At 38.5% G+C, this 15,523-nt stretch overlaps 1 protein-coding gene across 1 annotated transcript in view; it reads right to left on the reverse strand.

Moving 5' to 3' along the window:
- Positions 1-1,319: 1,319 nt before the first annotated feature.
- Positions 1,320-15,523, reverse strand: part of LAMA1 (laminin subunit alpha 1) — a gene marked incomplete at both ends in the record, with an annotated part of 106,597 nt that continues 92,393 nt past the window's right edge. Inside the window, 13 exons of the mRNA XM_082329035.1 lie at positions 1,320-1,480; positions 3,133-3,355; positions 4,449-4,582; positions 5,193-5,346; positions 6,384-6,542; positions 8,542-8,731; positions 9,835-9,947; positions 11,077-11,239; positions 11,705-11,890; positions 12,403-12,554; positions 13,255-13,425; positions 13,621-13,735; positions 14,892-15,033. Of these exons, the coding sequence (XP_082185161.1) occupies positions 1,320-1,480; positions 3,133-3,355; positions 4,449-4,582; positions 5,193-5,346; positions 6,384-6,542; positions 8,542-8,731; positions 9,835-9,947; positions 11,077-11,239; positions 11,705-11,890; positions 12,403-12,554; positions 13,255-13,425; positions 13,621-13,735; positions 14,892-15,033 (2,063 nt within the window). The remainder of the gene's footprint in view (positions 1,481-3,132; positions 3,356-4,448; positions 4,583-5,192; positions 5,347-6,383; positions 6,543-8,541; positions 8,732-9,834; positions 9,948-11,076; positions 11,240-11,704; positions 11,891-12,402; positions 12,555-13,254; positions 13,426-13,620; positions 13,736-14,891; positions 15,034-15,523) is intronic.

Raw genomic sequence — 15,523 nt, forward strand, 5'->3', positions numbered from 1 at the left:
AGCAGTTCTTTGCTCCAGGAGCTCTTCTCCTGGACTACCTCAACGCAAGGTACAAAATAACAGTGCTTGGAATCCTGCCTCATTGAAATCAATGACAAACTGCTTTGGGGTTTCATTTCAGCCAGTATTTTTTAAACTAGTATGAAACACACAGAGCAAAACTGACTTGAGAACTAATTGCAAAAATGCATAGTAAAAACCAAACAAAAATACTACCAGTTCAAAGAGAAAAAAGTAGATAGAAGTGACTTGTAAAGAACTATGTTTATTATAGATACATCTTCAAGTACGAGACATGGTTGTCACTGCTCAATGATCCAGACAGTTGATGAATGGATGTCCTTACTTGAGTCAGATCAAGTGCATGTCCCCCAAACCTGGCTCAAGCGCAACTACTGAAACCCTCATTTTAGAAGTAAAGGAAGACACAGTAGGAAAAGACAGAACTGTTGGCTGGCCCGTGAATTAGGAATCGCAGAGCACCAAAGGTGCTTCCCTGTGTCCTGTAAGAAATACTGTTTTCCCAAGAAAGATGCATTAGTTCTCATTGCCAAAATAGTTGTTCCCAAGCCAGACCCAAATCATTTCTTCACCAATACAACATTTCATATGCATCTCTGTGCTGTGGAGTTGCTGCTTGTCCTGCAGCTGATTACATGGAAGCATAAACAGGAACATAATCCTTCTAGACAATGTGGCTATAATGGGGGTTGGAAGCACTGGATATTAAGGCAAAAGGACAAGAGACTGGAGATACCATATAAAGTATAAATAAGAAAATTCTATGCATTAGATTCTGAATCCGAGACCTTCAAAATTATGCCTTTAGTCTCCTGCTCCCTCTGCTGGACTCTATCCACTTGTACTTTTCACTTCTTAGCCTTCAGGCTCTTTTTCTTCTAACTGAAATGTATAGACGACTGAACTACATGAAATAATGCACAATTTATTGTAGTTTTATTATGTGGTCCAAAATTATTACCTTTTTATAAAACGACCAAGAAACAATAAAATGAAATACTGTCAAGTAATCAAAAGAAAACATACTGTAAACACTGATTAATAAAAATTTCCAAAAGAAAAATACCCAATTAATGCCACTAACATTGTAGTAGAGGTATTTGTTGTTTAAAACCGTTTAGTTAAAATGCAGACATAGAGCTTCTGACTAAAAAAAATAAATGACCTGAGTTGGAAAACAATCAGAAAATCAAAGACATGCAGGCTCTCACCAATTCTTCTTTTCATTATGAAATGAGAATGAAAAATAACAGATCAACAAAAAACCCTCTCTCAGTCCAGATAGGCTTTGCTGCAGTTCAGGGCTCAGCCCCAGGGCAGGAATGAGGAAAGACTCCACGCAGGTCAAAAGCTCTGCTGAAGTCAAACAATTCTGCCTGTTGGCCCTTGGTCAACATGAGGTTCCTCAAACAGCCATGGAATGAGCTCTTGCTTGTGAGGCAGTTTTGCTTCACATCAGCTGAAAAACAAAAGTGAAATATGTAAAATATAGTTCCAGTGAATTGAAACAATACAAAGATCCGGGTTATTTTTCAACTGCTTCCCCTCCATCCCAAATGAGAGATTAAACCACCACCTGAGAAGCACCAAGTTCCATTTAGGTTTGTATGATCTGGGACATCCTACCATGGACAGTCACTGCTGCCTTCAAGGATAAGCCATGCACTGGGATAACTTGTGCAGAGTTTGCAGAAATAATTTGTTCCAGGGGAAAAGAGAGGGGAAAAGAGAGGAGAAAGCCTCTCTACATAGGTGTCTTCCAAGTTAAAATTGAAACTGGCAGAATATGAAGCAACATCTGAGCTCTACAGAGTCATGGACTCCATTGGCAAACCAAAACATGATGTTGGTAGAGTCAAACTCTTTTTTTCCATACAACCTGTGAAACAATTCATTCCACTTCTGCAGTACTCAACTAAACTGAAGAATTTCTCTCTTCTCTATGAACCCTAATCTTTTCAGATGGAGCACTGAAAGAACAACCAGTATCACATTACCTTATTTAAAAAAAAAAAAAAAAAAGTTTCACAAGATGCTGATAAGGCCACACTCCGGTATTCAAGGAAGACCAAATATTAATAAAGATCTGATTAATTAGCATTAATTCATTTTTCATAAAGCACCAAAACCTTGTCCAACAGAAGGCTCTGTAACATTGCAAGCTATTATCCCTAAAGCTTTCCAAATATTTAAAAGCTGAGTTTGCCCTTCAGACCTCATCACTCTGTTTTCACACAAATGGAATATCTGAATTGATAAACTATAACAGCTGTTTTGGAGACAAACATATATGGGCATTTTATGCTATGTTTAAAAGAATAAGATATTCAAAACCATACGAAGCCTACTCACTCTCAGTACTGATGTGTTCATTAAAAAGCATGCCTGCGAAAAGGCCAAACTCATGATGTTCAAAATTCAATCCTCTTAATGAATACGTTGTCTTGGCTCAAATTATCAACTAATGAGTTGCACAACTTAATTGAAAAGTAATTCAATTATATACTTTTTGTGTTACTATCTTTTTTATTACCATCGTAGTATGATTGACAGGGAATTTGCACAGAACAGGGGAAATATATGTTCATCTGCAGCAGCTTGACTTCTGCCTGCGCAGCCCCTGACACAAAACATTAGCAAAAATAAAGCAAAGAGTACTACAGAAACATTACTTATATGATTGTAAAGGAGAGCCTTAATATGAATTTGACTGTAAGAGAACCATACCTCAACATACACAGGCAGAGACGTTGTAAAATCTGAGAGAGACTGTGAAAGACAAACCATGTGGAGGAAATCCTTCTCAGAAACTAAGGAGCAGGTTTGGTAGGAAAGTGATATGAGTTCAGTTGATCTTACCAACACACTCAACAGCTAAATGCAGTCCTCCACAAAGACAGTATACACAAATATTAATATGCTGTGATTCCAGCAACAATGTGGAAAATGGTAACTGATTTATAACTCAATCATGAACTTCATTAATCAAAAAGAGAGAGAGAGAGAGAGAACAAGGGAGGGAGGGAGGAGTCACATGTGTTAAGAGTCATTCTTATGAGAGAGAGTGAGAGCAGGTGGGAGAGAAGGGAAGAGAAATATTATTGTACCTACCAGGATAGCCTCCAACATAAATGGGATTGTTTGTATCTGCAGATGTTGACTGGATGTAGGGATTATCAGTTTGAACCAAATTCCCATCAATTATCAGCGAAATGCGATGTTTGCTTTTGTTTGCTTGAAGCTTGTGCCATTTTCCATCACATAAACTATTTGTGCCTCTTGGTTCATAGGTAGCTGTTATTCTGCCAGCTCCATTGTTGACATGGAATAAAACCTGTACAAACAGCCAGATGCCAATAAAGATATAAAGTAAGAATACATGAACTAATTTGCCTAGATAAAAGCACAATCATGCTGGTGCAGAGACTTCCATTTTAATGTTTGGTAATTATGCAAAGCTAATGTTTACTTTGACGGATCGAGTGTATCCTTATTGAAGTATCTTTAAAATCTAAAAGACTTAGATCTATCCATGCAATGGTCCGTTGGGTTAGTTTGGTATACTTCACTTAAGATTTCAATGTTTCTTATAAATACAAATCAAGTAATTTTCTCACAGAAGCTGAGACTTCAGATCTGAAAGAAGATCCACTGTATTTAACTGAAGAGAAAGAGAATGGACTGAAAGCACTTGTCGTTGCCAGTACATGTATTGATTTATTTCATGTATTTATTTTTCAAAGCAGTTGATATTTCCTCAACTTTGTGGTGAGGATTAATATGCAAATATTAACTGAGAAAGTATGTCCCACAGAAACAGTAATATTTAACACTGTCTCTAGCTAGGAAGTTTTGAATAAAAAATGAGCTATTTCTGAGAAAAGGAAATACTTAAGAGCAATCGTGTATCCATTTTTTATGCAGGAGATGAGTGGAGAACTATGTATTGATTGTTAAAAGGTTTATGGCACATAATGGCCAGTAGAAGTAGAGAGTGAGTTAATTGCTCGTGAATATTGAAGAGATTACAAAACATAGTGCTTTATACATGCAATAATATGTTTATCAAGGACAAGTGTAGCTCTATGGCCGAAAAAGTATTAAGCTACAAGAAAGGTATATGTTTGGTCTAACACACAAGGTATGTAGTACAGGAGGTCACAGTGGCTGCAGACTAACATAAATTTCACTAATTAAAAAGGCAAAAAAGTTCCAGTGGCTTCTGCTAATCTCACATTTTATCAGATGATGATGATTAGAAACCTTAAGACTGAATGTCTGTCCCATACTAGTTCTGTGGGGATTTGGTTCAGACATTTTGCCTCCAACGCATTTCACTGGTGTCTATTTAGTGCTACCTAACAGTTCTAGCCTCCCAGTTTTAAGCAAGCTTTGTGAAATGAGTGTGCCAGAACAGGGCAGCCTACCTTGCCATTTACAATTTCCAGTCCAACGGCATCAACCTTAGCACTGCTGACCCCGAGGAGAATGCCATGCACTGCTGTCGTACGAAACTCCAGTGTGATGTTCACATCAGACCGGACTTTGTAACCTTCTCTGACTGGAAAGAAGTTATAAGCTTCTAACAGAAGACTCGTAACCCACAGTACAAAGCAGAATACATACATTGTCATTAAAAGGCCTAAGAAGCTTGTTAATTACCCTGCTGGGATATGACCTTGCGGAACCTCAGAAAGTTTTCCAAAGTCATAATTCACATTTTGTAATGGAAAAGATAAATTCCCAAATAAGTTTTCTTTCATTAATTTAGATTTAATACATTCCATCTCATTTGTAAGAAACAGTAAAGAGCACAAATGTAATCCTTCACATTACTTCACAAGTCCCCTACATCTTTTGTCTCCATACCCTTTAACAGACCTTAACTTAACATCACGAACATGGATATTCTTAGCTGAAGAAAGAGGTAGTTCATTTCTTTCCCAGTACTATAATCATTAGCTCTTTCATTTGTGGAAGACAGCCCTTTGCAGAAATGGCCACTTTTGGACGTATGGAGTAAAGGGACTCAGTTAGAAATACATATGTAGGGTATGCACTCTTTGTGTAAGGAGTCAACTAATTACACACAGTTCCAGCAAGACCTAATAAGAGTACATTTTCATTAACATTAATTCAGTAAGGTACCACTTTCATTTAACGACACTTACCAAGAGCAGCAAAGCCGCTCCCATCAAAGAAAGTACCATCCTGCACTGTTACATAGCATTTATTCACAGCAAAGATGGAGACAGGGCTCTCGTTGTCCAGTTGTTTGCTATTAATTGTCATGCTACCAATGCAGGCAGGAATACTGTGAGTCACCTAAGCATATTGAAATATAAGAGTTCACATGTAATACAAACTGCTGCAATGCTCTCTTAGTGATTCATCTGATGTTATTGTAAATAAAAAAATTCTCTGAACAAAACACAGCAGGATCTAAAATATTTATGTAATGACATTTCTATTATTACATATACTTATATAAGGCTACAAATGTACTTAATGTCTTAGAGTCAAAATAAATATTGTTTAGAAACAATATATAGTCTCTATAACATATAGAAAGAATTGTATTTGCTTGAATGTGAGCAGGGATACGCCCAACAGTTGAAGACATTCCAAACATGCTTCAGCAAATTACCAAGTAAATCAATATCTTGTATGACATTCTGCAACTATAGATCACGAGCGTTCTATCCAACAAAAAGGTTCATTAGAATTTCTCGCTATTATTATTTTCAGCAATTGCAGATTTAAAGTATTAAAATATTTGTTAGCCCCATTATCCAATTAAAAAAGCATGGGTGAAGAAAGTATGCCCAGTAATTGAGAAAGATTATCATCACCAGAATCCTCCCTGAGATAATGTGCTGCACAAGGAGGAAGGCGACAAAAACCTACCCTCTAAAAGCGTATATATATGAAGTACGTTTTAATCTCAGACAGCTAAACTCAGCCTTTCACAGATATTTAAGGCACCTAATTCCTATTTGAATGCAATGGGACTGAGGTACCAAGATGTCTGAAATTCTAGGTCATATTTTTGTCTTATACTACGCAACACAGGAATTTATCTTCTTTATCCATTTTTAACAGAGAGATTGATAGAAGAAAAAAATCTATTAAGGGCTATTACTAAAACACAAGGATACAAGCTCTAGCTAGAGTCGCTAAGCCATAGAAAGCTGGAAAGATTTATCTGGTAAAGGGTCATTACTTTCTTTGCTGTTTCTTTCCCTAAGTACTTCTTTTTTGCCTGTCAGAGACAGGATACTGAATTAGATGGGTTTGATGCAGTATACTCATTCTAGTATTGCAAAATGTCAGAGATGCCCCACCACCCCAAACCTCCTTACATTCCCAAGATTCTTCGGCACATAGTCTAAGGGCAGTCCTCCTACGTAGAGCTTCCCCTCCACATCCAAAGTGCTACCATCTCCCAGAGCACTGACTGCTACCGTTTCCTGTCCGTCCACAGTGATTATACCTTTTCTTTTAATGTATTCCGTCTTTATCTGGAAAAAATGAGAGCATGCAGACACCAATCAGTAAACTGAATCAGTTACCTAGTCATCATTTGCCATCGAAGAAAGCAAGACAATTTTTTTAGTGGTCTAAAGCAATCTAATTGGTTTGACATACTGTACTGAGGCATCCTCTTGAAATTCATTGTGAGGCTGAGGCCATTTCAGAACGTAACTGAGCAGCTAAACTGCTTCCTTGCCTCCCCAAGGGCTCACAGTGATTGCATGTTGTCCTGTATAAGTTTTTCAGTGTCTTAACAATCATTATTTAAAACCAGTAGTTTATTGCCTTAGGATACGACTACATCACTGAGTTTGAAGATGGGAGTATTGTGCTGGTCTTCTGCAATTATTGTGCTGCCCACCAACTGAGCCATCTGAGCTCTCTGAAGTGCACACTCCTACGCTGGAATTTTATGATGGGCAGTGCTGAATTTGCTATGACCAAAAAGCTTTCCAGTTCTGTCCATCTTGTTTATTCATGCCCCTATGCCTTCCTTGCGCTAAAGCAATTACTTACATGCAAATGAGGGACTTTATTTGAAGTCAACTAGCCATTTATTTTTCCCTGGTTACTTTTAGCCCCACTCAGAATCCTGACCAGGTTCAACATGAGGTTTCATGAACATCTGGGCTGGTAAGGGGACAAAGTGGTACAGTAGCAGGGTGATATGAGCAGATAACAGAGAACGAAGTGCTTCTTTTGGCAGCAATGCATATTAGCTTAAATTGATTGTAGAGCTACTGCAATAATCACCCCCAGCTGTGAAGTGCTGTGACTCAGCCTTAATCTCCAAAAAAAGGTTCAAGCTCATTTTTTTATGTCCTGAGTAATAAAGGTAGGTCAGCTCTCATATGAAATCTGTTCATATCTTAAAAAGGAGATATAGGAGTATGAGTTTTACATGAGTATATTTAATTTTAAACATGCAGCTGGAGTGTTCTTCCTTTCAAGGTAGGCAGCAGAGCTTAACTCTGATATCTCTCTCTGACAGAAGTTCACATTTGCTTTCTTTATGTTAGCTTTTGCTGGTTTTTCTTCTGCTGATTATATATGAAAAAAACCAAACCAAAACAAAACAAAAAACAACAAACACACTGATAATTCCCAAGGTACCTAGCAGAGGTGGCAACTTTGTGTCATCGATCACTTTGTCCCACAGAAGCCACTTCCTGGAGTTAAGGCTTCACATATGGACAAGGGAAGGGAAGCTTAGCAGGATAAATATTGTCATCCTCACCTGCCTTATGGAAAAGTAACGTGGTCAGAATTGCTTTTAAAACTCATGCAGACATCACAGTCATTTCTCACCAAGAAAGCCAGAGCCAGCAGCAGGTGAGTTGCTCAGAGGAACTGGCCAATATAGGCTGACACAGAGTCTTGCCCTGAATGCTGTGTGACACCTGAAAGCTGTAGCCATAATTTCTCCTCAAACTCTCCTTATGCCAAGTCCTTCCCGTTCAGCCACGATTCATTCCAAATGTCTACCTTTCTCATGTTGTATCAACCAAGGAAAGGAAAGCAATTGCTTCCCTATTAGCACTAGCTGCTATGACATGCTCAGGTATTAGGCGATAAGTGGGAGAAACTCTGCACCCACAAATCTCTTTCACCCTGTCACACACTCAGCTGCAGGTCTTTGATGACATAATGCATGGAAAGCTCTCTGTGGAAAAAGTCAGAGTTTTTAGACCTCTCTGTTGGGTTCTTCTCTGGTAAAGATGACCATTATTACAGAGTTGGTGAACTATTTTATTTCTAAATAATCTGAGATACTTGAGAGTCGTTGGATGCTGGAATTGATTCATAACTAATGAGAATTTAAAAAGGAAATAATTATACTCAAACACAAGTTATCAGAATGGTTTCATGATTGGGTTAAAACCTGTCTGCCTTTGCAACACAGAAAGCATACAGGAAAGGCAGGGAAAAACTATCCCAGTAACTCCACAGAAAAGAAAATGGAGTACAAGATTGGTGACTACCTACCGTATGCCATTTTCCATCACTGATAGCAGCAGGGTGAAAAGCTACTGCTTTTCCTTTGCCTAGATCAAATGAGAAATAGAGCTGTCCCCCATGAAGCTGTAGGGCTGCATAATCAACCTGGTTCTGGTGAGCCATGTAGTAAATCAGGCCACTGGAGGCAAAGGTTCTGAGATTCAACTGGACAGAAAGTCTAGACAATAAAAATACAGTGTTACTGAAAGATATTTCTTCTGCATTGATAAAAAGCTTTTCTGGAGGCAGAGAACATCCTCAACCAATTTATTATTATGAAAGGAAATTTATTATTACAAAGGCCAGAAGAGTAGAATTTGCACTGATTCTAAGAAAGTATGACCTATAATGTATTCCATAATAGAAATCAGTGTTGTACCTGTCAGAGACAGAAAAAGTGCTTGTCACAGAGTGAGCTGGGCTTTAAGAGGTACAGGCTCAGCTGTTTGTGACTGCAGGCTTGCCTATTGCCCCAAGAAAGGAACGAATTCCAGGATAATGTGATGTCATCTGTTACTATCAGCCAGGCTTGCTGGGATATAACGGGCAGACCGAGAACAGAGGGAGGCTTAAAAGGTAGAGGAGCTGATTGAGCCGTTTATTATGGAGACGCTAGGTTCAGACTACACAGCATCAATCCTCTGCAATGTCCTTATGTTCAATAGTTACAACAGAAGGGCTAGAAGCAAAAAAGGCTCTTTTCTCAATGCCTGCAGAGGCTTCCTGAGTTGAAAGAAGTATACACAAGTGGCTTGCAGGCTGTGTTTTGGGGACCTTGTTGGGAGCCTCTCTAACAAATAAGAGCGGCAGAGAGGCTATCACATATTAAGACTCAGCAGAATGATTCTTCTCAGTAGTCTTAGCTTCTTCAGTGACCTGGGGAGTGAAGCAGACATGGAAGGTGCAATTGCAAAAAATCCAGAGGAGAGGGCGAGGTGTTATCTGCATCAGTCAAAGGAGAAGGGACCAGCTGAGCTCTGTATGTGGAAAACAGAAATCAAAATACTTACAGAAAGTACAGTGGGGCTCTTAAGTCTGAGGGGAAAAAAGTGCAGAACTCCAACCATGAGTTAAACTCATGACCACAAACCTGGGAGAGACACATTCATTACATTATGGTGGTCGTGATACCTCTTCCATGAGGAACCCACAGAAACCTGGAGCGAGGGCCATGTTCAAAGCTGGTAATGCAGTGATCATTCATTAAACTCATCATCACACTTCTTGTAGCTCAATACAAGATAACACACCGTGTGCATGTGTGATTCAGGACATACTCACTTCTTCCTGACAGTATACTGATTGAAGAGCAGTGTCAAGTGGCTGCCTTTGGCAAGTCCAAACTGATGGGCACCTTGAACATGATCAGGTAGCTCATCTTTTGCACAAACTACCTGTTAATGAAAGGACTTTATTAAGGAGAATAGCATCAGGTGCTGACCAGCAAGTGCTGAATAGCCATATGCCTATGCAGAACTTTGTAAGGAGCAAAACTGAGCAACATGATAACCACAAAGTATACAGCAACATCAATTAGCTAAACTCCCAATCATTCTGAGCTATATTTAGGCTCAGAAAGAACTAGTCCTAATGATTAAGCTATGTCTCATGGACAGCACTGGTCTTTTCTACTGAGAAATGTTTGTAGTTTGAGAAGTATTCATTCACCATTTGTCTTAATTGATAGCCCTTTTGGTAACAAATGCTGGAAGACAAAGTACAATTTCAGTGTGGAAATCTTATGGACTTGGTAGAAATATTTTCCCATTTAGTGAGAATGCACATTTTTGTTATGATTTGGGAGATGGAGAGCTGAGTAACAGAGTATGAGCCAAAGCTATACTTTAGCTCTAAGAAGGACAGCTTATTTCTTTTTATAGCCACAGTTGTATGAAATGTATAAAATCCTGCTTTCTGTTGCCACAGAAAAATTATTTCAGGATGCTTTGGAAACACTTCATTATAAAGATGTGCAGCTGCAGAAGGAGAGAAGTAATGCTGCCTTCTCTCTTGGGAACCGGGACTGTGTGAGAGGAAACAGGTGCCATGCAAGCTGCATTCAGACATTGTGTGTCTCTGGAATGGTTTGTGCCTCCTCTTTGACACAGAGCAAAGACTGCATGTGTGTGACCAGGAAAACGTGAATGCTGAATTGCACAGCTAATGCAAATCTTAGCACAGAGCCACTTTGGCAGGAACACACTAAAGATAATAGTTACTGTCAAGTCCTTCTGCTGGGGGATTATCACTCCACTTTTTCTTTTCTTTTTTAGTGTTGCTACCTGAACAATGATAAACCTAACTACATTTCCCCTACAAAAGGCCAACAGGCTGCTACAAAGGTTTATATCACAGTTTTTATATAAGAAATAATAATTTCAAATCCACATTCATTGAAGCTTTCAATACCACAGATGAAGCAAATATACATAGTCCATATTTTGAAAATTCACAAAGCTAAAATGCATCTTGCTGTTGAACACCTCCCTAGAAGAGGCAAGAGAGCTTTGCTGTAATACATACTTTTTTTGTATCTGTAAGAGGCCTCAGGGGAACTGGTAAAGCCTGAAGTTCAGGTTGAATCTCAATGTCTTCTGGCTGTATGGCTGGTTTAGGCTTCTCTGACAAAAAGCAGCTGTCCATATCCACATGTTCATACTTCATGGAAGTGGTGAAATACAAAAGCCTGTGTTTTAAAAAACCTACATTTTAAGAGGTGAAATCCCAAATCCCTACATTTCCCAAGAACAAGAAGAGTATTTTACAAGGTCTTTCACTAGTAACAGGAGAAAGGGAAAGAGGTGGCATGCTGGGACAAAAAGATTAAGAAGTGGCAAATAATCTGTCCATCGAACAATATTAATAGACAATATTCTTGGAAAATTGGTCTGTCTGTGAATGCAGATGAAACTACAGTAGAGAAAGTTGCATTTTGTGCAGCATCTCTATACACATTAAAGATATTTTTTATGCTACATGGAAATGTAGCTGGTAATATCCACTTTCTGCCTAACACCCAGATCATCAGTATCATGCTTGTCTTATGTTAAAAACCAGGCAAATGGACAATGTCATGAAAGACATTATAAACTACAATTAAAATTTACTATACAGAGTTTTCCAAAACCAGGCAGCTACCCCTCTGACTTACTCCTTGTTAAAAATAAGATTGCTGATACAGCCATGAAAGGAGCCAGCCATTTTTAGCCCTAAAATGCCCTCTCCTGCTGGAATGCCACCAGCGTAGAAGTTGGAAATATTCATGGAGCTCATTTCTGCTGATGAACCAAGCCTCAATTCTGCAGGGTTACTTTCATCCACCTGTACAGTTATGATCCTGAAAAAGATAAAGTAGGGAAAACATTCAACAAGGGCCTTAGACATTCATTTTCTAATGAAAAGCATTCCTTTCAGCCTCAAAAATGTCCTGTTCTAAGAAATAAAGATTCCATCACTCTGATAACCCTTTCAATGTCTTAAAACTAGAAGACCTTCTTCTTTAGATAATGTTTAACATGTACAGTTTTGCCAAATATCTTTCTAAACTATTTTGATAGGTATCTTTCAAAATTATTTTGATAGCTGTATTTTTTTCTAATACTATTTAGTGCTTTACTCAAGTGGCCCAAGCTGTCTAGAGATTTTGAGAGCTTTTAACTACAACTTCATCAGTGGCTGTATGCTGTATACAATTACCATGTAAATCAGAACACCTCCATTCACAGCATAAAAACACAGCCCTGATTATTCCACCTAATGAGCTAGCAAAGGCAGTTCCTCAGAGAACGCAGTGAACTGACAACAGCATGCGGTAATTAAACAGGTAGTACTGTTTGCAGTCCCATGTACCTCTTATTCCAGATTAAGATGACAGAGTGTTCTTGTCCATCACTGTATGTTCCATTAGCAGACTGAAGAATTACTTTTCTAGTACTTGCTCTATCTCCAGCATTAACATGCACCGCAAGATGACCATCAATCAGCATGATGGAAAAGAAGGGCTGTGGATTTAATCAGAAGATTAATTTTTAACTATAACTCAATTTCCTGTCACTCATTCAGTGTTTAAATAGAACATACTTTGGAAAAATTTACCTCCAACTTTGTTGTAAACAAACTTTTAAAGAAAACTCAAAGACTAGTAGACATGTATTAGTACCTCTCAGAGTGCAAAGCCTTCTAACAGAAAACATGAAAGCTGGAAATTTCTCTGGTCATGATAAAAATTCAGATTAAAATGCAGGAGTTTTTTTATACCACCACCACCCTACTCCTCCCCTTAGAGGAAGTAAATAAGAAGGAGCAGGTATTCCTACTAAGACTTTGTCCTTAGATTCCAGGAGCTCCAAAACAGTCCACCAGATACAAGATAGCTGTTCATCTCAAATCCTTCAGCAACTACTTCTGACTAAAACAAAAGTGGAAAGTAATACTCTGGGTGCATTTCATATGCAGTTTTCCTCCTTGTTGCGAAAGCATTCTGGGTCCTAGTAACCACAATAGGTCTCTGCTAACTGATCCTTTACCTGCCCTCTCCTACAATGACTACCCTCTGTTTCCCACCTAGCCTCTGTATTTGGACCTTTCTAAGCCGAATAATTTTTTCTTTCTCATTCTTTGAAAGTTACAGTCATAAAAACATGACTTGATATTAGAAAACAAAAATGGCAAAACCAAAACATCTTTGTTTCCAGTACTTGCCAAATGTGCTTGTCTACGTCGTCGCTTTTCCAGTCCCCTGCTGAGTCCAGCAAGGATGATACCACTGCTGTTCTTTGTAGCAAAAGTTGCCATCAGTTCTGATTCTGGGCTTAAGGACTTAGGTATCAACTCAATATATCCGTTGTTCAAGATGTTCACACTACGAATAGGCTATTTTATGAGGAAGAGAAATAATTACTGACTTTGTCCCTACATAGTGCCTAGCAAGAAAAAAAAATTTTTTTTCAAGTATAGATTAGATTATTTTAGAACTTTTATTTCAGCTCACTATATTCTTTCACAAACATTACTATTCATTGTTCAACAACAATAAAGATCAGGTCACAAAACCTAAAAGTCTCTTACCTCCAATACACAGCCTTTTCTTACTCCATATGAATTTCTAAGCAAGTCAAAGGTTGAACGGGATATTTCCAGATTCTTGATGCATCCCACATACATTCTACTATTAAGACCTTTCCTGAAACACAAAACAAGGCTTTTTTACCAAGTAGTAGTATTTGGAATCTCCTGGGAGAAAAGATTTAAAGTTCTCTTCAATAAGAAAAAGAGATCTATTTTAAAGAATGCAGTCAGGCCAGCGTAAGTGAAAACAGGGGTAATTTGGGGTTTACTCTCAGCATATATCAATTCTGATCTTAAAGAGAGTCAGATAACATTGTCCCCAGATGGTAACGTACAAGTGTGTAGTGCTGTGTTGCCAGGCCAGGTCATTTTCTAAAGCTTTAAGATGAATATTCAGCTGAAATGTAATGGCTTTTGTGTGAGAGGGTAACTGTAGCTCTCTACTACCTAGCAATTCTTTTTCATTTAAGTCTGGATGATGCCTAATTTGGTTCCGGGTTTAAGTCAGAGAAATCTAAGGCTGTCCTGCCATAATCCCTTACAGGCTGCTATGCCAGCTAAGATTAACAAGTCTGCACTTCTCCAATAACTGTGCAGAGACCAATATTGTCCTGGAATTTACCTTATTGTCAAGAGTATGTAGAGAGCTTAATTAGGTTTTCTTTTGCCATGTTTATCCTTTCAAAGTGAAGCCACTGGAAGAAATGTGACTTTACAAGTTCAGCAGGGATGTGCAATATAAAAAGGAAAAACTAAAGACATGCTATAAGATATATGTTTGTAATGTTTTTTGTTGATCTGTTCACAGTTGTTTCTCCTCTGTTTCAAGTTTCAAAACTGAATTACAAGAATTCCTTTCCGAAGTAGAACTTTTATCCCAAAGCACAGTTCTGCCCATAAATGCCAGCTGGAAAACACAAGGCTCACACAGGTAGAGATCAAAGGAGTATTGTTCCAGGCAGCAGTGCTGAATGTTTGCTGCAGTCTGACCGAAAGAGAGGGCAGCTGCCGTGGTAGCTGCTGTCGTGGAAATCACCCATGGATGGGAAAAACAGAAGATTGTCTCTGATCTGTGTCAGACCTACCAGTGAAAAGCACCATACTAGAGTTTGAAGGCAAAGGACAGATAATTCTGTGGTATACATGGCCATAAAACAACATTTCAGACTTCACTGATTTTCACTAATTTCAGTGGAGATAGCAGAGTTTGTTGAAGTGTTTCCCTCTACTTACAAGAGTCTCAGCAAGGGAAAAGCAAGAGGACACTTTACCTCACAGTCCTTGATCTTGGCAGCCCTCCAATGAAGATTGGGTCCTTATCAGAGCGATTCAGGTCTGAGGCAACCCCAGGAGATAATCCTTGCTTGGTTTCTTTATAATTAAGATTATACGCATCCATGACTGCCAAAATTCCTGCCAAGAAAAGAGAGTAAAGATCTGGAGAAGGACACGAACACACATTCTTCCATTTTGGCAATCTTGTCTCTAATAAAGGAAAACGTATTCACTGACTCAAACATGTATGGACAATCTTCTTTATAGAATGACTAATTTATTGTACTTCCAGCTATTCTGTTAATCTCATTCATTCTTCTCTGACAAAACCAAATCTGGGGAAGTCTGCAGGAAAATATATACATGTTATAGCTATTAACACGTATTATTTGTAATGCATTACTTCCCAAACTTAGGCCTCAAATACTGTTGTACTAGGTACTATTAAAATGCAGAACAGAAACCGTGGTCGCTGATATACAGACTTGGATAAAGATCTTTCACTCTTTAAAGACTACTGATATGTTTTTGTCTGGCAGCTTCTGCACTACCTGCTCTTTCTAAGATGTGCCAAACCAAGCACAAGATTTACACTGCTGTCCTTCTAAAAGCAAAGTGACATAGGTGT

Source organism: Platalea leucorodia (assembly GCF_965183815.1).
Source record: "Platalea leucorodia genome assembly, chromosome: 1".
In the NCBI taxonomy this organism is placed as follows: domain Eukaryota; kingdom Metazoa; phylum Chordata; class Aves; order Pelecaniformes; family Threskiornithidae; genus Platalea; species Platalea leucorodia.